We start from the raw sequence: 23,185 nt of genomic DNA on the forward strand, positions 1-23,185 counted from the left end.
ACAACGGAGGGGTGGAGAACAAGCATCCACAAAATGAAACACTCAACATGTCTGGCTTAAATACATACTTTATTCTCCCCAAATAAAACCGATATATCTTAAAAGCACAGTAAAACAGCTGGCCACACACATAAATAATGCATTCACACGTCCAAAAAAATAGAGCAGTCCCTTTAGTTCACAAAGAAAAGACAAAAAAAAAAAAGCTTACGTGAGGCAAATGGGACGTGTTCGAAGGCTCGAGTCCTGTTTGGGTTGAGCTCGTACGGGGTAAACACCGATGAGGAAGGCCTGAATACAGTTTCCAATGATCCTATTCTAGGAGGAGATTTAGAACATCGGAAGCGGTTAGCGAGTCTAAGGAGCTAATCCCTCTGGGAATGCTTAGCGCTAGGCCGTGTGAGGTGCGAGCGTACTGCAGCAGGTGGGCTCTGTACAAGCAGCAGAAGATGGCGGCTGGCCGGGCACTGCGTTCTGAAAACACCATGTCCTCCCGACAGCGGGTGGTGCGTCGCCAAGCAAAACCAGAAGAATGCACATCATATTTGAATTTCAATAAATAAAAAGGCAAACATGACACTTGTTCAACGTGGTAAACACAAGAAGGAGAAGAAAACAAAGAAAGCCATAAGGTTGTGGTAGTGCTTGTGTGCCCCCGACGCTTCGGAGCTCCAGGTAAACAGACTCGTCCTTTATATCTCCTGATATGATGTGGCGGGCGCCGTGTAGTCCTCCTCATTGCTCCTGCAGAATGAGAGAAAGATAAACAACCTCTTAAACAGGATATTCGATGTTTGGGAGGATTCAGCTCATTGTGCAGGTGCTTTTATCCAGAGTGACGTGCAGCGGAGAGAATATACAACACAGAGAGAGATTAAATCCAGAGGTCCGCAACCTTCTGGACTAAATTAGACATTTTCCCCCCCTTAAGTGAAAAAACATATTTAACTTTTAAGATGATGATAATAACACACAAGCTTGGATAAAGAGTTTTGTTATGTTGACCAAAACTGTGGTTACATTTATCATTGTGATCTACTTATTATCGTCATTTAAAGTGCTTGAGCCATTTCAACAGTTTCGGCCACTTTCAATATATTACCGTTTTGTCTTTTGATGATTTTTCTCTGCCTGTTGCAAACAAATGAGTCGTTTCTTCATTTGTATTCATCTATTCTTAGTTCACAGAGCTGTGGGGCCGGATATCAAACATTAATGCCCAGCAGTGAAGGCTAATAGTCAGATGGAACAATATCTGTTCTTTTTTTTCATTTTAACAACTAAAAACTAATTCTAAAAGCTCCTAAAGGCCAGTACAGACCGGCTCCGCACTGGAGCCTGCAGACAGTGCTCGGAGGCCGTACATAAATCTGCTTTAATATACATTTGATTATCCACGTCCATCAACTGCGAAGGCGCTCTCCAAAGAGCTGAGTATTAGCTGTTTAGTCTCTTTAACTGCTATGTTGTCCACCTCCCACTGCTTTGCTGGTCACCATGGTGTCAAGGTGAGTGTGTGAATAATGGATGAGCCGACATTGTTCTCGGTCACAGCCCAGGGCTCCTCCGCTCAGAAAAGAGTCTACCAGCAGGAAAATATCACTATCCTGGGACTTATCATAACTTTGACATCAATTTGTTATATCATGCGCTCTACCCTCCGTCAATATTGAAGAACAAAAACACTTTTATTTAAAGCGGCTGTGACTGTGAAGCTGCTGAGTGTTCCAATAAAATGAATAGATGAAACACAGGAAATCAACATGCAAAGTCATAACTTTAAACAAAGGAGGATCGACGTGTTTAAATAAAGGAGGATCATTTTTTGGGTGATATTTTGTGACACAACTGTCCATGCAGAACCAGCCAGAGGGAGGATGCAGTTTTAAAACAGATAATTATCAATAAAGATTAATAGAAAATCAAAAACAATATATATATATATATATATATATATATATATATATATATATTCATGTAATCATCAAATTTACTGCAAGCTACAATTTTAATTGTAATTTTATGATAGCAAATATTTTCAGTTACGCAAATCAAAGCAATAATGACGACGACACTTTGAAGCATCTGGAGAAGCTCATTGAAGGCTGTTGAGTCTCTGTGTTGTTGGGAATGAAGTGTTTCCACCAATGTTTGGCTTCACTGTAATAACTTAGCAAATTAAAGGTCGGAGAGCGAGTCCACTGTCTCTACCAGGCCATACAGGAGACTCCAAAGGGAAAGAAAAGGTTGGGAACCGGCGCCCGATCACACAACTGCAGAGATTGGCGGTTTGCTTTCATCCTCAGCAGAAAGTCAAACAGGCACTTTGCTCTGTGTGTTTGCTCCGAGACGGAGTGAATACGACCGAGCAAAGCGTCTGTTTGTCTAAACGCACTGCGGCTCCACGGACCGGCCCCCGAGAACAGGACTCCAGCACAAAGCTCAGCTCTGCCTCGACTCGCTGGGTAAACAAATTAAGAACTTTTGTCTGCTTAAGGCTTTGTGGAACAACACACAGGTCTAACGTTACTGGCACGTCGGCAAAAAAACGGCAATGAGAGGACGTGACGCCATGGGATGCTGGGTGGGGGGGGAAAAGCATGGAAGGAGGAGATTGGAAAGGTTTTACTCGTGCGGTTAGCGTTGTTTGTTTAATACCCAGAATGCATTGCACACTACGATACGTCCTCTCGTCTTGCCCACTAGAAAGATCATTTGTAAACGAACCGAGACCTAGCATTTCAAGGGGACCGGAGATCGCATGTTAGATCCAGTTCAGGGTTCCTGGGGGTGTTCACGTCGCCCAAACGAAACGGTTTTTCCCCGAAGAGAGCTCTTGTCCGGATCAAACAGGGGAATGTGAACACGCCCACAGTGAGAGTGTTTCACCACTACACTTCAGATGTCCGATTATTATCATTTTCAACATTTGTGTGCTTCTCACTGCAAATACATTTTGTCCACTAACATTACTTTCCATATTGAAAAGTCGCAGGTCTCTATTGTAGCTTCACTCTAAATGTAGGACGGAAGCAGTTCTCTTTAGGGCTGCGTGACATATTGCAAATGTATTGCATTTGCAATATCTTTATGCACAATAAGCAAAATCGCGAAAGACTGACTGCACATAGCAAGGAAATTCATCACAGTTCAATCCTGCACTGCACGACTTGATTGTCTCATACCAGGAGGCCTCAGGGCAGAAACACAGAAATGAAGGAAAAAGACCAAGAGTAACAAAGACAACAAACTCTGCTGGTGGGAACTGCTGACGGACACGTGAAAAAACTATTTAAAAAAAGAAGAAGACCCAGTACAGTCACAGCTGAGGCAAAGCAAAGAACGCCGTTATCTGCAAGTACAAATCCCAAATCCCAAAGCGCAAACACATTAACACTGTTATCTTAAATGGATCTATATATCATCATAATCGCACTACATAAAAGCAATATTTCATATTACAAGTTCACCTTAAATCATACATTCGTAGTACTTATTGAATAAAAGCTGGAAATGTAGTTCCTCTTAAACTCCACTCGCTATTTTATCCAAAAAGGTTTAATGCTGGATTTTAAAAATGATGCCAAATGAGTAACACACAGTTAAAACCGGCTTCACGACTCAAAGAATTTGGTAACGTTTGCCTGAATCTCACACAGGAAAGAAACTAACATGGAGGCTGCAGGAGGAACTGTGGTGCAACAATACTCATTCTCCCCCCCAAAATTCTTTATTTTTTTTTTAAATTATGAGTAAAGCCCTTCTGCAGGGCCTGACGTGGAAAAGCAGAGTGTCTGTGCTGTATGTGTCAGATGCAGTGTGACTCAGTCCTCACCAACTAATAGTACCAACAAGGCCACTATGAATGGGCCGTACGCCAGGCCTCTACTACGCCTTCACCACCGAGCAGACGTGACAGTGTTCCGTCTCAACTTGCAGCGTCAGGAAAGACACGGACAGGCCTGAACCCGCCGGCCAAATCTCCCACTAAATACCTGCCTGTTGCATAACGTCGCATCTGACGAGTGCGGCAGATTAGGAAGAAAAAAAACGGATTCTCATCTTCGATGCTCTATTTTTTTGTTTGTTTGTTTCCTGAACATTTTCATGCTCCGTTCCTGCGGACAATCGCACAAAACTCAATTTTCTACATGCATTGTAGAGAAACACTAACTTTTCCCAAACATCTCCAGAGACTTTTTAATTTAGCAACATGATGTTTGTGTTTTTACTGTAAAGTACTTTGTGAAGCACTATTCTTAAAAGGTGCTACATAATTAAATAAAGTCATGTTGAGGGGAACAATAACATCCGCTGTGAATTACGAAACGACAAATTACATCCTGAAAGAAAGAACGTTTGTAATATTTTCAGTCTGTTCAGCCCATTTTAGTCCCTTCCAGGCCACTAAACTGTAGATACAAAGAAAGCACATGTACGGATACTATCACAAAAAACTGTGATGAACGTTACAAGCAACTGTAACTTTCTGTGATGCAATGTTGACATGTCGTGTCCAGGTTTTAAAACAATACTGCCTGAAAACAATGAAGAGCTTCCTGATAAAGGAAGCTCCTTCAGTGGATAACAAGGTCTTTTTATAGAGGACTGTTTAAGGTGTCATCAACTGTCAGCTTTTTAGTATTTGCACTTGGTTTTTCACAAAAAAGCTCCTCAGCCATCAGTGCAAGGAGTTTTAAGGGGTTTGTGTCTTTCAGGCCAAGTTATTGTTGGTTTATTTCTGAGGAAACTTTTCTTTCACGGACAAGAAATATATCCAGTAACATGGAGTAAACAATCGATTGTAAATGTGTCGAAGTCCACCGTGAAATGAAGTTCTTTCTGCTAGCTTTAAAAATTGTGTTGTTTTTTTTTTTTGCATTCAGGAAACTTGGCGGTGCAACCGAGAAGTTGTGGTTTATCAAATATGATTCTAGAAGGTAAAAGTTGCCTTCGACGTACACCATGAGAGTCTGACTAAATGCCGGTCAGACCGCGACTCTAAAGCAGGGGTGTGAAACAGAAAAGACCCACAGGTTGCCCTTGTAAGGTGGAAGTATTGATGACGACTGGGATTTTTCAATCAAATTAGCCGTTTCTTTCGTATTTTACTGGACATTGCAGTGCCTTAATAATTGCAGGATACAGAACACCACAGTGAGACCTGAGCTGATGCATTAGTGATGTTTTAGTGAAAGTGGATTTAGAATCAAACTAAAAGGAGGGGACAGGAGGTGCCTGAAAAAGGTTTTTAAGCTACATTTTACTGGCCCTGCCCACTCAAGGTCACATGAGGCTGTAAATGTCCCCTGGATTAAAATGAGTTTGGCACCACTGCTTCAGAGGAAGTCGTCTACTCAGATTAATTTGATGTCGACTTTCAACAATGGAAATGTTAAGCAGCATTCGGAGGCTGCTTTGAGACGTTCCACACACCAGCACACAGGAAGAGAAGCAGCCCTGTGGTGGACCGGGGCGCATTGCAACCTCACCTTACTTCCTCTTCTTTCAGCCTGCGAGCGGCTTGTTTCGACTGTTTAATCTGCAAGTCCAGTCTGTGCAAGAAGTCTTTGGCTGATAGCTCCTCTGGCTGAGGCGGAGGTGCGGGGTCCTTGGGGGGCGGGGAAGGGGGCGGCGTGGGTCCCTCGATGTCCTTCGTCATAATGCAGGGCGCCTCCGCCTCCTGCCACGCCGGCTCGCCGTCCCCGTCGGGAGACTCCAGAGAGAGTCCGTTAAAAATGAAGCGCTTCTCCGACAGCACGGGGATGCTGAGGCTGTTCTTTAGGAAGATGCAGTCATTGCTGAACAGCTTGTTGGCTCTCTTGATTTGCTCCATCTGGGATATCGGGGGGGGGGCGACAGAGGAAAAGGTCGTCACACAAGATGAGTCGCCACCTCGGTGCTGACAGAGCATCACATCTCGGATTCCTGGGTCATATAATCACTCATCCAGCCGGTTAACAACACAAAGTAGTGAGGAAGTAGATTTTAGGCAGAAATGCATCTGTCGATGCTAAAAGCGTCTTCATGAATAAATAAATAAATAAACTGACCCCAAATCAATATGTTAAAACAGAGAGCACACTTTGCCTTGGAAAGGTATTTTTACATTGCAAATTTCTTCCGTAACGCCTCATTTTGGCACTGCAATGTGCCTCTGGTGGTCAATTATAAATATATGTTACTTTTCATAGCAGAAATACTTCCATACTCTGTTCGAAGCTTTGTGCGTGTTTTTCCTGACAGGAGACGTGCTGCTGAAACAGCATCTTTGGAAACAAATCAGAAGCTTGTCTACTAGATCGAAGTCTGCCAGCAGCAGTTAAAAAACAAATTTCGGGGGTATTTAAAGAAAAATACTGGTATCTTATCTTGAGATAATCTGAAGTATTTCCAGGCAAATATCGAGTGCAGGGTTGACCGTTTTCATCAGTACACATTAATTAAAAGAAGTTCACGAGCTGCTGTGGAAAAGTTTTGCTTTTGTGGTGCAAATTCTTTAACAAATGTGTTGTTGTCTTTCACCCTCCATGTGGGAGGAGCTGAAGAGCCGGTGCCCTTTGCTTCACTGATAACCAAACCTCGGTTAATCAGGTTTGCTGGATGAACTGTTGTTATCTGGATTCGGTTTATCTGTAAATGTTGTGTGCAACAACATTGCTGGAATTAGTAGGTCACATGTATTTTCTTTCAACTGATGAAATGGAAAAACGGTGTAGCTAAACACAACGCAGAATTTGGGAAATTATCTGTTTGCTTATTAAAACTGTTAAAGTCTGACACGTGGTTTGACTCTATATAGTTTTGAACTTGTGGTACCAACAGATCCAGATGTTAACCCATCCTCACGCCGGTGGGGTCCACTTGGGTGTGCGCTTGGTACCAGAGTGACCTACATATAAGCATATCGGAGAAGAATAAGATGCTGTCCACCATCGGTTTGTGATCAAGCTTGGGACCAGCTTAAGGAGGAAGAGGAGGAAGAGGAGGCACCAGTGGGGCATGTTGCAGACTCCTTGTTTACTCATTAGTTACACATCCAAGAGGCAGTAAAAGTAAGATAAACAACAGCAAATCTTTCATGGACACAACTCACATGCTTAGCTCTGCTGCTCATCCCACAAATGCATGTAGCACAAGTGGTAATTTACCAAACGCTTTTAGTTTTTCTTGTTCTGTAGGGAGTCAAACAACAACTTCAGTGAACCGAGTCTGGAGACGTCAGTGAGCACGGTAGTGACACTGGCCTCGTGCTTTGGTTTGGCTCGTTGATCCAGTCAGAAGATCATCAACACTGATCTTTAGCTCCATTATTGATTGTTTGTCAGCTGCAGCGGAGGAGGGCCGTGATCTTACCGTTACACCGTATTTCAGAGCGATGCCCTGCAGTGTGTCGCTGTCTGTAACCCGATGCTCGATGAATTTCTCCCCCAGGGAGGCCGTGACGCTGGCCGTGCTGCCGTACGACCGGATCTTGGTCCGGGCCAGGCTCTGGGACAGTTCGCTCTCGGACTCGGAACCGGACCTGGACCGGGGGAAGATGGGCTGGGCGAACCGTCCTCCTCCATCCCGCATCGGCAGGACGGGCGAGAACTCCGCCATCTTCTTCTAGTGGATCAGTAAGTGGAGGGCGGCCGCCTCCGTGTGTGTTCAGGCTGCACCGGTGGAAGTGGCGGTCTCACTGGGTCCCGGGCTCAGGCGTCGGGAGGCTTCCCATCCCCGGTCACGGTGAGCAGGTCGGCCCGGGGGACCACAGACACGTCCAGGGGGTCACCGGCTCACCATTGGCTTTGGTCATACTGATACTGGACTCTGGAGAGATCCGCTACGTCCATTGACGTTGAAGACGCGGTGACGTCATGCGAACGTCACCAGCGCAGGTTCCGTCTGCGTTTCAAAATAAATACTGAAATAAACTATTTGTGCTTGCTTGAAGCACAAAACTGCTTTAGTAGTAGTTGTGTGCCTCAAGCGTTCATTTAGAATTGTCTTTGTGTTGGGTCCCCCTTGTAAAAGAGATGTTGCATCTCAAGGGGCTTTCCTTACAATAAAATTCTTCTCAAAAATTCTTCTTCCTTTATGGCATGGGGTGTCAAACGTAAGGCCCGTGGGCCAAAGCCGGCCCGCATTAAGCACCAATCCGGCCCAGGAAAAGACCCATTTGAAAGAAATTGCAAACAACCAATCGATTTTTTTTTAAAAAAACACAGATTTATGTCCAATCCAATCCAACTTTATTTGCATAACGCATTTAAAAACAACAACCAAAGTTGACCAAAGTGCTTCACAGTTAAAAATAATAATAATAATAATAATAATAATAATAATAATAATAATAATAATAATAATAAAATAACAAGATGTTGGTATAAGCGGGGTAAAAACAATGCCACAATATTACAGTGTCAGCACTCAACTAGTATTAAAAGCCAACGAGTATATAATTGTGTTGAGTTGGCATTTGAAGGACCCCAGACCTCCTTCACCCACACATTGTTTGAGATGGGTTGATTACAAGTTTGCAGAGTGGATGGCTGAAAACAACAATCTCATTCATACATACATACATTCTAACTTTCTTTCTTTGTCTCTGCAGTAATTTTTCCTCTCACTGAAAAAGATTTTAATTTCTGGTTGTTTTATGAGACCCTTCAGCTTGTGTTTTCTCCTTAGTGTTCTATTTGACAAATAGTTTTCATCTTGTTGTGGTGATTTTGTGACTTGAGTATGTTGATTTTTTTTTTTTTGTGCTTCACTTTCATTTTGCATCACTTTGCATCATTCGATGACATGTCACATCCTTTTGTACCTCATTAAACTTGTTTTGTGCCACTTAGGACTTGTTCAACTCACAATGAGATCTCATCTTATCAATGAAAACAGCAAAAGTCATATATGAATGGCAAAATAGTAGCTGATGACATAATGCATCAATGTGATAAAGGATAATTTGAGGTGAACTGACAATTAAACAATATTACTAGTATCAAAAAATCTTTATAAAAATTGTGTGTTGTCAAATCACTGTCAACTAAATAAATGTCACAAAGACCCCAAATGTTATGAGCAATTGTGCTGGTAAACTTTTGCCACTGAAAGGGGACTTTGGGATTTAGGACGAAGATTGAACTCACCCAAAACACAATTATGAGGAAAGAGTGGACAGATAGCTTCACAGTCTGTCGAAACATTTAGCAGATCTCTGTGACCAGCCACCGCTGTGACATCTGGAGCCAGTGCTGCCCTATGATGTCTGTGACTGAAGCTGGGTTAACAGTTCCCCCGACCAACCATCCAATAAAACCAAATATGGTTTCCATTATTAGTACATGGCCTGGCTGTAAAAAGTGTATATGGGATTTTCCCAAGTTGGAAAAATTATGAGGGTCAGCCAAATGAGGAACTGGTTGTTTACAAAATGAAAATACATTTCCTGCTATTATCTCGACGTCTGCTGTTCAAACAAAACCCCAACTGGAATTCTTTTTCATTTTGAAATTAGAAAAAAGATCAGGTGAAAATAACCCATATATTGAACATCCCACGTATTTATGCTTAAACATTTCGACCAAATTCCCTCGATGAACTTTATAGTTAGGATTGAGGAGTGCAAACTATTTTTGATGTAATAGTTTTTTTAATGTTTGTCTGTTTGCATTATCCTATCTGTGAGAAATGTTTTTCCTATTCATGCTGTATTTTACATTAACTCTATTTCAAAACCTTAACTTTTACAAAAAGTTTAATCTTCATTTCTAATAAACATTTTTGGTATATTTTGCTTAGTGGTTTTACTCATTCTATATATATACATTAATTTAGTTTCATGCGTTTTGTAAATAGTTAGAGCTATACTTTCTCTTTTTCTAGTTGTTTACTTATGTTGGTTACTGTTTTACCGTCTTTTACTGACCTATTTTATTGCCTCTTAACTGTTTCGGGAATTGGTTTATTGCTTTCCCTGTAAAACTGTATTCAATTTAATTTCTCTGGGTGTTTGCTTATGTGTCTGTGTGTTTTGTATGTGTGTATACTCCCACACTACATGCCTGTATGTTTATTTTATATATACAGTATATATATAGATAGATAGATAGATAGATAGATAGATAGATAGATAGATAGATAGATAGATAGATAGATAGATTATTTTTTTTATTTTTTTTTAATGTTTCGTGAATCATTTGTGTGGTATTTGGTTGCCTGGGAGATTTTTTTACTGTTTTTTGCTGAATTATCTTTATTGTTTATGCTATAGTAACACAAGTGTTGGCATGCAGAAAAAGAGGGCTCTTAATATCTCCTGAAAACACAAAATATTCTTTTAATTCACATTTTGCTCTAAAACGTGCAATGAAAACTGTTGTGTCTCTTGTATCTTGATTTGAAACACCATTTTGGTACTGCTGTAAACTGACGGCTCTATCGCACGTTTAATGATGGACCAGTGGAAAATGAAATACCAGAAAAGAACAGCACGATAAGTCCCAATTAAATATCGGAGTGATGGGACAGCCTGTCTGCGAACGCGTGAAGGATGCTGCTCCTCTCTCTGGATATTCACTGCTGGGAGAAAAAAAAAAAAAAAGGCAGCTGGTGGAAAAGTGCAGTGTGCATCCTGTCAGTGTCGTCTGTGCACTCTGTGGTTTGCAATTATAAAAAAAAATTTAAAAACAGTTTGAAGCCGTTTGTCTTTTTTATGGTGGTTAGGCTTCTCACACAAATAAAACGCTTGCAACTGAAAGCACTGACTGAGCAAATGTTGTTTAGTAGTATCTTTATTCAACAGGAATAAAAAGGCAGCAGGTGTTTGTTTGACATGCACAGGATGCACATCCTTAAAGTTGAATTGAAAGAGGAATAAATGCCAGAAAGCAAAGAGAAGACTCATGATCTCTGAATGAATAATTTATTCCATTAGCTTGTCTTGGTTTTAGATGATGATGTAATCTCACTGTCTGACATTTTGTCATGGAAATCAGGTCAATAAATTTATGTAAGAGTACAAATAGACAAAGGGAAGAGAGAGCTCTGCTGGGGGTGGGGGACAATCATCTCAACTCTGGCCTCCACTGTGCAATATGATTTAATTAGGCCGTACAAAATGGGCATCAGGTTGTAGTTACCATGGCGATTCAATCGATTGTCGATTGTCGATTGACTGAAGAGAATGAAGGCTCAATTCACAGCGCATGTAAACTAACTATAGTCGTAGCAGTTAGTGCTCTCACCTCACAGTGAGAAAATCCCTGGCTCTCTGTGGAGCTTGCATGTTGTCCCTGTGCATGCAAGTGTTTTCGCCAAGTGTTTCCCACAATACAAAACATGAATTTCAGACTAACTGCTGATTTGAAAACGCCTGTTGCTGTGAATGTGAATATGTGTGACTGTCTGTCTCTGTGTTTTTGCCTAGTAGCGCTCTGCAGGATGAATGAATTGATCTTCGACTGATTTTCTTTTTTACTTCAGAGTGTATAACCCAAATGAATAATTAAAGCATTTGCAATAAATACTAAATAATGATTCTCAGTTTCAAATGGAAAATATCTATTTTATCCTTTCCGGACACATAGGATCGCCCTTATTCGAATTAGCCTTTACTCTTGCCAAGTCACTGCCAACAAACCATTTTCAATAACTAAAGCTCACATTCACTTTATTTAATTATATCAACTCTAGTTATTTGTCCTCCAAGAGAACATAATTATTAAGCTTTTTCATATGATTCCTGTCTTGCTTTCTGGACACTGATTACTGTCTTTCTTTTTTTTTTTTTTTAAATCATCCTCTGACAACTTGTTTAATAGCATGCAAATGGTTGTAAAATAAAAATTACAAAATGCTTTTTGAAATCCTTTGCACCAAAGGATGTAAAAACAGTTTTTTGTTTTTTTGTTTTTTTTTCAAATAACAGTTACTGATAAAAAAAATAAGTCAACTAGCACTGGCACTGAAAACTAGTCACACCCACATATTTTTTTTTTTACATAACCACTGAAAAGCTCTCTTTCTTGTCTACAGTTTTTTGTCTGTGAAAAGTGACTTAAAAAAGTAAAACTTTAAAAAAAATAAAATTTGATCACTTTTGTTTGTGCAGTTATGCAGAACAAATCAAAGGTATTCCGTGGAAATTAAAATCTACAAATTGAGCTTACTTTCTATAATAAAGAGTGCAAACAACAGTGTGGGATTGTGTTTGAAGAATGTCCGTCCAGTCTGATGCACTGCCTCTCCCTCTCTTATTCTCTCTTATGCAAAAAACAAAGGAAACAAAGACAGGACCAAACAGGGAGAGAGGCTCCATCATTAGCGTAACCATGACAACAATCTGCCCGCTGGTCCATCTGCACCTGGACAGAGGAAATTACAATCAGTGTGACAGCACTCCTATCGTCCTTCATCTCTAACAGGACAACACAGACATTTGATCTGAAGTGTGTAGAGAATGAGTCAAGTTTATTTCGTTTTGGGAAGAAAACATTCTCGAGTGACAAATCGGAGGGCTTTTACTCATGCGCACTGACTAAGTTTAAAATGTACACTTATTTAATTTAATCATTAAAGTTACACGGGTGTGTGTAAATGACTAAAAAATATTCTCATCAGGAGACCCAGCTCAGGAAACCTGCTCTTATGGAGACACCTGCAGGATCGCTGTGGATTAAGTTCACGGCATGTTAAAGAACATTTTCTGACTCCTGGTGGACGTTTGTAGTATTACACACACGTCGTGTTTTTTTGTATTTTCAACCACCAGGTGGTGTAAGTAACGCACAAAGTGATTCTGCATGATTTTGGCACAAAGGCCTCTTTAAAGATTTCAGACTTCAGTCCAAAACTGGTATCTACTGTATAATAGACATACCTTTCTTTATTTAAAAGTGTCCCTGTTAAAGACAAGTAGCCAAACTGTTTAGGATGATTGTTTATCTAAGATCATAAGGGTTATGTTATGAAAGACTCAACTAACCATCACTTAATACTTGTCACATCCTTCCTATCAAGGCTTTCATATTTTTTGATGATTCTTGAGTTCCCTGTGAAGTATTACTTTGATGTATCTAAATGTCGGTGAAGTCTAACATTAAAATCCCCATCACATATTAATAAACCTTGTGCTTCTATAATCAGTAATTCAGAAACAGATTTGTAGAATTTCCATTCAGATCCTGGTGGGGTATATACATTGAGGAAAGTAACCTGGTCTACCTCTAAATGTCGCCGTACTATAATAAGTCTTCCCTCGGAATTTTTTTTTTAAAATGTACATTCAAATTTCAATTTATTAGAAATTAAAATAGCCTTTTCTCCATTGGCACCCTTATTAAAGGATGAATATTGATTTAACTTGAATTCTTTTAGTTTTTCATGTTCAGAGTCTGTCAGGTGAGTCTCTTAGAGACTCAAAGTTTAATCATCTAACATCTTAACATTAATCTCTAAATATAGTTCATTACTTATTAGGAAAAGAAAACAAACATATATCCTACTCTTACTATTTACTCTGTGTATGTTATAACATGTATGTTATTAGGCAGTGTATAGTATAACTACTGAACTATTTATCAGTCTCCAGTCGCCGGAAAGCCTGGAGCCTTTCTTTATAACTTTGTTTAGAGCTCTTCTTCTGGTTTCCTGGTTTTCCACTGGATCGCCAGGTGAGCTGGTGAACAGTGACGTGCACTCAGGGTAGGCAGTGCCTACCCAAGGCTGAATTGAAATAAATGAAATATTCATTTTTATTATTTGTTTTGAATTTAATATAATTAGAAATTATTTTTTCAATTTCCGGTAGCTTACAGTTCCTATAGGTTTGAAAGTGTCAGCATTTTGTGCTTTTCATAGCCCAAATGACTCAACAGTGCTATTACCTGGTATGGCAGAGAGGCTGCACAAGCCACTCACTCCTGCGCTGTCTACTGCGAAGCCCACACCCCATCCTGAAGGCCACGCCCCCTCCCGAGGGCCACAACCTCTCCTGAAGGCTACACCCTCTGCTGAAGGCCACACCCTCTCCTGTAGGCCACATCCCCTCCAGAAGGCCACATCCTCTCCCGAAGGCTACACCCTCACCTGAAGGCTACACCCTCACCTGAAGGCTACACCCCCTCCTGAAGGCCACACCCTCTCCTGTAGGCCACACCCCCTCCCGTAGGCCACACCCTCTCCTGAAGGCCACACCCCCTCCTGAAGGCACACCACTTCATAGAAGAATTGAACTTGTTGGATATATGGAGGCATTTGAACCACATTGTTAATGTAGTACTCACAAAAGTTACCCAAGAATAGATTTCTTCCCGGTATCAGCAGAACGTCTGTCTAACATTAGAAAATCTCATTACAAGAGCATAGTCATCTTGGATTGTGCCGCTGTATCCATGGACTTTGTGGAGTCAAAGCTAGTACGCCAATCTTTTAAATGGAGATTTTCAATGAAGTGGATGAAGGACTCAAAATTGAATACAGTTTTTACAAGAACAAATCTATATCTTTTTTAAATCAACTCAACCCTGACCTCAACTAAAATTCAATAGGAGGTTTTCAATTCAATTCAACTTTTCAATTCAACTTTATTTATTTAGCATCAACTACAGCACCCCAACCCAACGAATCCACATGAGCAAGCAGATTTATTTGCGACCGTGGAAAGGAAAAACTCCCTCTAACAGGAAGAAACCTTTGCTGCCAATGGCATGGCGTATTAAGCAACAACAAACAGAAAGGGATTCACAGTGTAAGATGTGTCCTTAACATTCTACATAATCAAAAAGGAGAAAAAGATACGGCTCTCTTCTCACTTGATGCGGAGAAAGCCTTCTATAGGGTCGAATGGACTTTGACATTTGACATTTGACATTATAGCCCGGTTTTGATTTGGGATTACATTTATTAACTGGATAAAACTACTACATCTCAACCCTGTCGCTGAAATGACAAATAACGTAGTGTCCAAACCCTTTGGTATAACAAGAGGATGCCCTCAAGGTTCACCTCTGTCCCCACTTTTGTTTACTTTAGCTATAGAGCCAATCTCAATTGCAATAAGAGCTCAATGTCAAATATAGGAGATTAAAATAGGCCACAAAGAACACAAAATAGCTCTTTTGGCAGATGACGTAATCTTGTTTCTGAAACAACTAGATACCTCTATACCTGCATTGTTAGATTTAATAAACTTGTTTGACAAAATTTCTTGATAGAAATTTAATGCAAGCACCCCCGGCTAGCTCAGTTGGTAGCGCATGAGACTCACAATCTCATAGTAGAGGGTTCATGTCCCATGCCGGGGGCCACCTTCCCGTGGGCTCACCACCTGCAGGAAAGGTTCTTAATCGGTGCAATGTGACCTGTATGACCGTATCAGACGGCCACCCCCGTGACCCAGAAACGGATAAGTGGGACAAAAATGGATGGATGGATAAATTGAATTGCTACTTAATGAATGGGAAAGTCGAAACCCTGGTCACCACTTATCTACATTCTAAGATCTCAAACTATTTCACTTACTTAGGCATTAGAACACCTCAATTGGAAAATATATCATCCATAAATTACAAACTTATAGTAGACTCAACATATCATATAATTCTATAGAAAGATGGATGTCTTTACCCACTTCCCTTATAGGAAGAATATATTTTAAATATATTTTAAAAATGAATGTGTTGCTAAATTTATTTACTTGTTTCAAAATATCCCATTGGCGCCACCTGAAGGAATATTCACAAAAATCACGTCACTTATTACAATAGTTTTATGGAACAAGTAAAAACCCCAGATTCCCTTTTCTCTGTTATACCTCCCATTCAATGCAAGGGAGCTGAGGTGCCCTAATCTTTCCTGGTACAACTCCAGCAGCACAACTGGGAACCATAATGTTCTACTTCTCTAATGAAATTGTTCCAGTATGCACTGATATACAGTACAATCGTGCTCTATCCAGCTTCCTTTGCATTTATATATGTGCTCAGCTAGGCAAAAAAACAGCTGGGAGAAAGCTATAACGTGCAGGACACCAGGGTGCTTGCATTAAATGTTGAAGCTACTGTTGAAGCTACCGGCCCGGTGTCCTGCACAAGGCCCAGAATTGGTGGAACCCTGCAGTACAGTATGCTATACCTGTGACATGTATATTTTGTTATGTTTCGTTACAGTTTCACGCTGTGGTTCAGTAAAGCATACAAGTCCTAGCTTCCACTGGATTTATTAAACTCTGACTCAACTTACTGGTTAACTCATGGGTGCCCAACCCTGTCCTGCATGTTTTAGCTCTCTCCCTGCTTCAGCATACCTGAATCTAATGATGATGTCATCACCAAGGTTGTGGAATAAGCCCAATAATGAGCCCTTCATTGCAATCAGGTGTGTTGCAACTGGGAAAGAGCAAAAACATGCAGGACAGGGGCTCTCAAGGACCAGGGTTGGCCACCCCTGGCTTAACCTATCCGCTGGTGAGACCTGTACAGTGAAAAGACTGCCATACAATATGCTGTGAAGAAAGGAGGAGCCTGTCAGTATTCCCCACACACTGCGCTGTCAGTCAGCAGCCATAGCCCATTGCTGTCTCAGCTCATCAACGCAAGCTAAGTATCCTCTCCCGCATCCCACAGCATCATGTCTTCAAGCCATCGCGATGACGCATCACAGCATACGAGACAGTCTACTTCATCTAAGTCAAGTCAGTCAAGTAGATCTAAAAGGTCTTCAGTTTCCAGTTCCAGCATGGTGGTCAAACAAGCTAGAGCTAAAGCACAAGCAGCCCAAGCCAGAGCTGCCGTCACAAACAAATAACTAAAGGTTGCTCAAGCCACCCTAAATGTTGAAGCTACTTGTCTAGGCCAGCAATAGCTGGGGTCTATAGTTTCCTGTGTTCCCCGAGTCTATAGTCGCCCTTGTTCCCGAAGTCTATAGTTTCCCGTGTTGTCTGAGTCTATAGTTTCCCGTGTTCCCCCAAGTCTAAAGTTTCCCATGTTCCCGAAGTCTATAGTTTCCGGTGTTTCCCCGAGTCAAAAGTTTCCCGTATTCCTCGAGTCTGTAGTATCCTGTGTTACCCCGAGTTTCGGCTTCCCAGAGCGCTCCGAGCACCGAGTTTCCTGGTTCTCGGCCGTGAGTCTGCGCTTGGGTCCTCCTCCTGCTACCCTAACCCTTTTAATAGAGCAGCAGGGGGAGGAGCAGTAGGTGGTAGAGCACAGAGTCTCACCCTCCAGCCCTGCTCACTGGGTAGGGCAGACTGGCCATCCTGCTCCTCCCTCTCCTCCAATTTCTCCTGCTTCTTCTGTTGCTCCTCTAACTGCAGTAGCCTCTTACTCCTGAGCCTGGTCCTCGTTCATGTCCTCCGGGTCTGTGCCACTTTCATCCTCCTCATCCTCCCCTTCTAATTCAAAGATCGTCAAGTTATCTCGAGTCATGGTGTAGTCGCTCATGTTGGGGAGTCCGTACATCACACAGCAGCTCAGCGCACTGCGTGTGATCGTCATGCCACTGGCCCGGGTCCACTCATCCAGCGTAGCATCATAGCTCTCCACTTCAGTGGAGGTGCCACTGCCGTCGTAGCCGCCAACCACAACGATGCGGTCATCAACTACTTCGATGCCGAAGTTGCTGCGTGTGGTTATCATGGGCGCCAAGTCGGTCCAGGTGTCAGACTCTGGATCGAAGATCTCAGCACTGCGGAGACGATTGTCGCCTTGGGAGCCATTGTTGCCACCGACCTTTGGAAGGAAATAAAACTATTTACTAAGAAATAACTACAAATTACCTAAACAAGGTGTCTTTTTAAGGGAATATTATGTGATTTTATTAGGTCACATGCCCTCATGTGTTCATCTTCTGAATGTTCACAACTTGGCTAATCAATCAGATTGTCATTTACTTGCGCAGTAATTTCTGGCAGGAATCTCCTTTGAAGATAAGAAATATTCAACTATTTGAAAAGACTTTGAAAAGTTTGGTATACTTACCGCATAGATGCAATCTCTATAAGCAACGACTCCAAGTCCACTGCGGGGACTGCTCATGTGAGAAATCCATGTCCATTGATCGGTCTGTGGGTCGTAGTACTCAGCTGACTGAAGGCTCATCGACCCATTGAATCCTCCACAGATGTAAACCTGAAGATACAAGTAAGGGCAGGAAGTCAATTTACTTTTTAGGTCTTGAATGTTGTCAATGTTTCCTATCAAGTGATGTGCCTTTATCAGTCCACGGAGAAGTGAACTTCAGCAAAAACCCAACTGAAACACTGCAATAAAAAGTTTAAAGCTTGTCGGAATAAGATTTCAAACTTATAATTTCAACAACTGAAGATATCTGCTAAGATTTCCTTCTACATTGCCTCGTCAATAGTTATTCAGCCACTAGAGGACACTATAAATCTCACCATCGGCTTCTGTCAGATGCAGATATACTCTGCTCCTCCATACTATGTAATTTCCCTAATAACAACTGACGCCAACCCTTTTAATCAACAGCAACCTGATTTTACATTCACTCTACTCTTACTCTTCATGATATCCAGCTGCTTTTTGGGAAAACTCACCTTCCCCTGGAGGGTTGCGCAACTGGCGTCACTCCTCGGTTCATTCATAGGCGCTATAAGGTCCCACCGGTCGGTCTGGGGCTGGTAGCACTCTGCAGTGCCGAGACGTTTGTACCCATTAAAGCCTCCCAGGGCATAGATGACTCCATCCAGTATAGTCACACTGACGTAGCAGCGGGGGGACTTCATCGATGCCCTCCCTTCCCAGATGTTCCTGCTGGGGTCAAACCTGCGCACGCTGTTGAAATATTCCACTCTGTCAAAGCCACCAATGAAATAGATAAAGCCATCCAGGAAGGCGGTCCCATGGTAAGCACGAGGCTGTTCTTCACTGGGTCCCACGCCGACCCAACAGTTGATCCTGGCATCGTACGCCTCGATGGCATGGATGGGGTCGCCTCTACTCCAGCCTCCAGTGGCCAACAGAATGGCACTGGGCAGGCGTGGGCGATAAAAATAGTTGTTCAAGCTAATGCTGTCATCTACATTGGGCCAGTGATTCAGGATTATGCAGGCTTCTTCGACGATGGCCTGGCACGAAGCGTTGGTCTTCACCAGATCATTGGACAGCACATTATTTGTGAGGTACTCCACACTGATCAGACCAATTCGTATCTAAACAGAAATGAAATGGGCACAATATTACCTTATGGTCCATGGCACTTGTTGTCAGTTAGCTCTATTTGTCTATTATTTTGATGTTTTAGCCAAACATTATTTGGGATCAAGCCTTCCAGACTTTAAAAAAAAAAAAAGAAAAGTTAAATAATAGAAATAGTTTAAGAGCCTTTACAAACTCAATTCATAATCATGTGCCAACAAAAACTTGACTTATACACTTCATCACAGTGTTATCAAGGAAAACACCATCACCCCAGTGCTCAGAATGAGTATGAGTTACACAGATTATTGTACCTTGGACATCAGTTCAGGTAGGTGCACTCGTCGTTCTTCTGGCATGTGGTTGATCCATCTCATCATGCTCTCATACACAGTGGTTTCTGTCCTCACACAGAGGTCATCTCTACCAAAGAAATTACTGAGCTCCCAGACATTGAGCATAAGAAACTCGTCACTGAGACAAACTTCGTCAAAGTGAACCAGGATGTAGAGGAAGGCTTTAGAATGCAGGTCGGGGGAACGACAGGAACTTGTGAACTGCCAGATGCGGATGCAATTGTCTGGGCGGAACTGCTTCTCCATGAAGAGAGTGCAGGTTTGTACCATGCCCGCTATGTTGTGCTCATCCGCTGTGCGCATGACGACCATCATATTGTCCACTGTCAAAGGAAAAGAGCCTGTGTATGCAAACTGAATGATGAGTCCCATAATCTCAGGAGTTATGTAACGTACTTCATAAACTCTCTGATTCGGGTTAGTCCACCGACTGAAAAGAGCTCTGAGGACAGAGACATAGAGAAAGAAAACATTTGTGAAAAGGTTAAAGTTTATCTTCTTTTTTATCACTGTTTTATCATTGAATGCTCAGTAGTTTAATATATTCTATTCATTATACCAGTTGAAAAGTAGAACTTTAAGGAAAAACCTTATATTCTCTGTTTCAGTTTACCTGAAGTAGTCACTACAGCTGCACATGATGACCTTGTGCACTTGAAATACTGCATCTTGGACTTTAAGGACTGCGTCACACAAACTTCCTTCCCTGCGTAATTCTTCAAAAACCGACATCATCTTGAATGAGGACAACTCTTTTACTATAAATGTATGTGTATATATAATTGTGGACTTAAAATGTAAGGGGTTGGTTAGTGGCACCAATAAAAACACACAGTAGTGGTTGTCGTCAAAGAGTTGAAAAGGAACACCATTTCTTAGATCTTGTGAACTTTGATCTAGACAAAATGACATCACCGTTTTCGAGCTTACAAGTTCCTGTAATTTGCTCTTGGGAACTACACACTGTAACAACTGTACAAGTGTGAAATAACAGTAAAATACTGGCAGCAGGAATGCCAGTATTTTACTGTTATTTTACAATACAACTACTGTTCTTTTAACAGTATATTAAATAAATTAGGGTATATGACCACAAAATAACATCTACGTAATTTATTTAACAGAATAATTCCATTTTTTGGCTGAAAGGATAATCAGGCTATGGTAATTTTACAGCACATCCACTGTAAATCATTTAACAGTATATTACCGTATTTGGATTACAGTACGTGACAGTAGGAGAACTGTGGTTTCTGCTATATTTGCATTTGCTACAGTGCATGAAAGCCTTTTTTTTTTTTTTTACTTAATCTTTATTCATAATTCTTGGCATTTGTACAGTATATGTATTACACATTTGTTTGTTTTTTGTTTTTTTTCAGTTGTCAGACAGATCGGCAACATCCAATAAAGAAAAACCAAAACCACAGCAAACGTTCAAGCAAGCAAGGGGGAAAAAGTTTGAGACAATTTTATTACATGATTCTTGCAAGAAGAGACAATGTCACAGTGCAACCTTTGCATGGTTGTCCAGGAGTCAGACAGCACCTTTTTTTTTTCAAATTATTATTACAACTAAGCCATATTGCTTTCCTCTGTGCTAATGATCTTTTCTTCTTTTTTTACCCCACTCTGTCCCGGCGGCTTGTTGCAGTAAAGTGTCCTGCTCGGCGTTACACCGCTCACTACTTTGAACACAAATGGGAGGAAAATGAACAGTATTGCTTTTGTAAGTTGTGATATAATTAGTAAAGCTGACATTTAGGACAGGAAACACTTTTTTTTTTTTTTAATCATTATATCTATTCTTACATCTACAAAAAAAAAAAAGCTGTTGCATTATTCTTTTTTTGCAAAGACTGAGATCTGACTTTTTCACTTATGATAAGACCAAAGATATTAGTGAAACAGTCACATGAGTTATGGACCAAATTAAACACATTCTTTTTTTCCTTTCCCCTGAGATATCTGTTTTTTTTCACTTGTTACATAACCTTGTCAGGTATGAGGCAGTGTCTGGATGACACCAGCAGTCTGCATCGTTACGGGAGTCTATGAGCTCGAAGCTTGAGGGGCTTCAGTAGGGAAATGAACAGGTTTGAGGATCTGATCATGATACGGTTGAACATTATTGACTAAACTGAAGGGTTGCATTGCCTGTGGCAAACAACTTAATCGCAAGTGTGCTTAAGTAACCGTGGCTTTTCTGTTTGTAATCAAGTACATTACAAAACAAGTGCCCTTCCCATGCTTTCCTCCGTCATAACGTGTCGGCCTTTGCTTTCAGAGTGCATGAAGTCAAGGCAGGATGGGACCGAGGAGTAATTGAATCTGTGCCTGCAGGGTGATTAAAACATCCACTGAGCTCTGAGAACAACTGAATAGCTGCAGCTGAGCATTTGCTTCACTGATAGTTTATTAAAAAAAAACATGCATTGGGGGTCCCTGAGCAAGACCCCACCCCCCACCCCAGCTCTCTCGGACACACTTGTAAAAGAGATTATTAATCTCAATGTGGTTCTCCTGGCCAGATGAATAAAAAAAATATTCTTGGGGGAATGTGAAGACACACGTTTATAATAGTAAACTGCATTGAGCTAGGGCTCTTCATGCTGGAGGCCAACAGTTCTGTATGGATTCAATGTCTTCCTGCTCCAGGTAACCAGATTAAAGCCTGATTTCCTGTCATTCCATACAATAATGTTGAAGCAGTAATGCAATGAAACTGTGCAGGAGAGTCTTCCTTACATAAGGCCACACCCCCTCCTGAAGGCACACTACTTCATAGAAAAATTGAACTTGTTGGATATATGGAGGCATTTGAACCACATTGTTAATGTAGTACTCACAAAAGTTACCCAAGAATAGATTTCTTCCCGGTATCAGCAGAACGTCTGTCTAACATTAGAAAATCTCATTTCAAGAGCATAGTCATCTTGGATTGTGCCGCTGTATCCATGGACTTTGTGGAGTCAAAGCTAGTACGCCAATCTTTTAAATGGAGATTTTCAATGAAGTGGATGAAGGACACAAAATTGGATACAGTTTTTACAAGAACAAATCCATATCTTTTTTAAATCAACTCAACCCTGACCTCAACTAAAATTCAATAGGAGGTTTTCAATTCAATTCAACTTTTCAATTCAACTTTATTTATTTAGCATCAACTACAGCACCCCAACCCAACGAATCCACACGAGCAAGCAGATTTATTTGCGACCGTGGAAAGGAAAAACTCCCTCTAACAGGAAGAAACCTTTGCTGCCAATGGCATGGCGTATTAAGCAACAACAAACAGAAAGGGATTCACAGTGTAAGATGTGTCCTTAACATTCTACATAATCAAAAAGGAGAAAAGGATACGGCTCTCTTCTCACTTGATGCGGAGAAAGCCTTCTATAGGGTCGAATGGACTTTGACATTTGACATTTGACATTATAACCCGGTTTTGATTTGGGATTACATTTATTAACTGGATAAAACTACTACATCTCAACCCTGTCGCTGAAATGACAAATGACGTAGTGTCCAAACCCTTTGGTATAACAAGAGGATGCCCTCAAGGTTCACCTCTGTCCCCACTTTTGTTTACTTTAGCTATAGAGCCAATCTCAATTGCAATAAGAGCTCAATGTCAAATATAGGAGATTAAAATAGGCCACAAAGAACACAAAATAGCTCTTTTGGCAG

At 41.2% G+C, this 23,185-nt stretch overlaps 1 protein-coding gene across 1 annotated transcript; it reads right to left on the reverse strand.

Moving 5' to 3' along the window:
- Nucleotides 1-51: 51 nt before the first annotated feature.
- lysmd2 (LysM, putative peptidoglycan-binding, domain containing 2) lies at nucleotides 52-8,049 on the reverse strand. The gene is made up of 3 exons (XM_080458548.1): nucleotides 7,357-8,049; nucleotides 5,493-5,836; nucleotides 52-744 (listed from the first exon to the last, which is right to left on the reverse strand). Exons 1-3 carry the CDS (start codon nucleotides 7,600-7,602, stop codon nucleotides 693-695), a joined length of 642 nt encoding a protein of 213 aa, XP_080314674.1. The 5' UTR covers nucleotides 7,603-8,049; the 3' UTR covers nucleotides 52-692.
- Nucleotides 8,050-23,185: the final 15,136 nt, after the last annotated feature.

The sequence above is a fragment of the Lipophrys pholis genome (genome assembly GCF_963383615.2).
Source record: "Lipophrys pholis genome assembly, chromosome: 2".
Lineage (NCBI taxonomy): Eukaryota > Metazoa > Chordata > Actinopteri > Blenniiformes > Blenniidae > Lipophrys > Lipophrys pholis.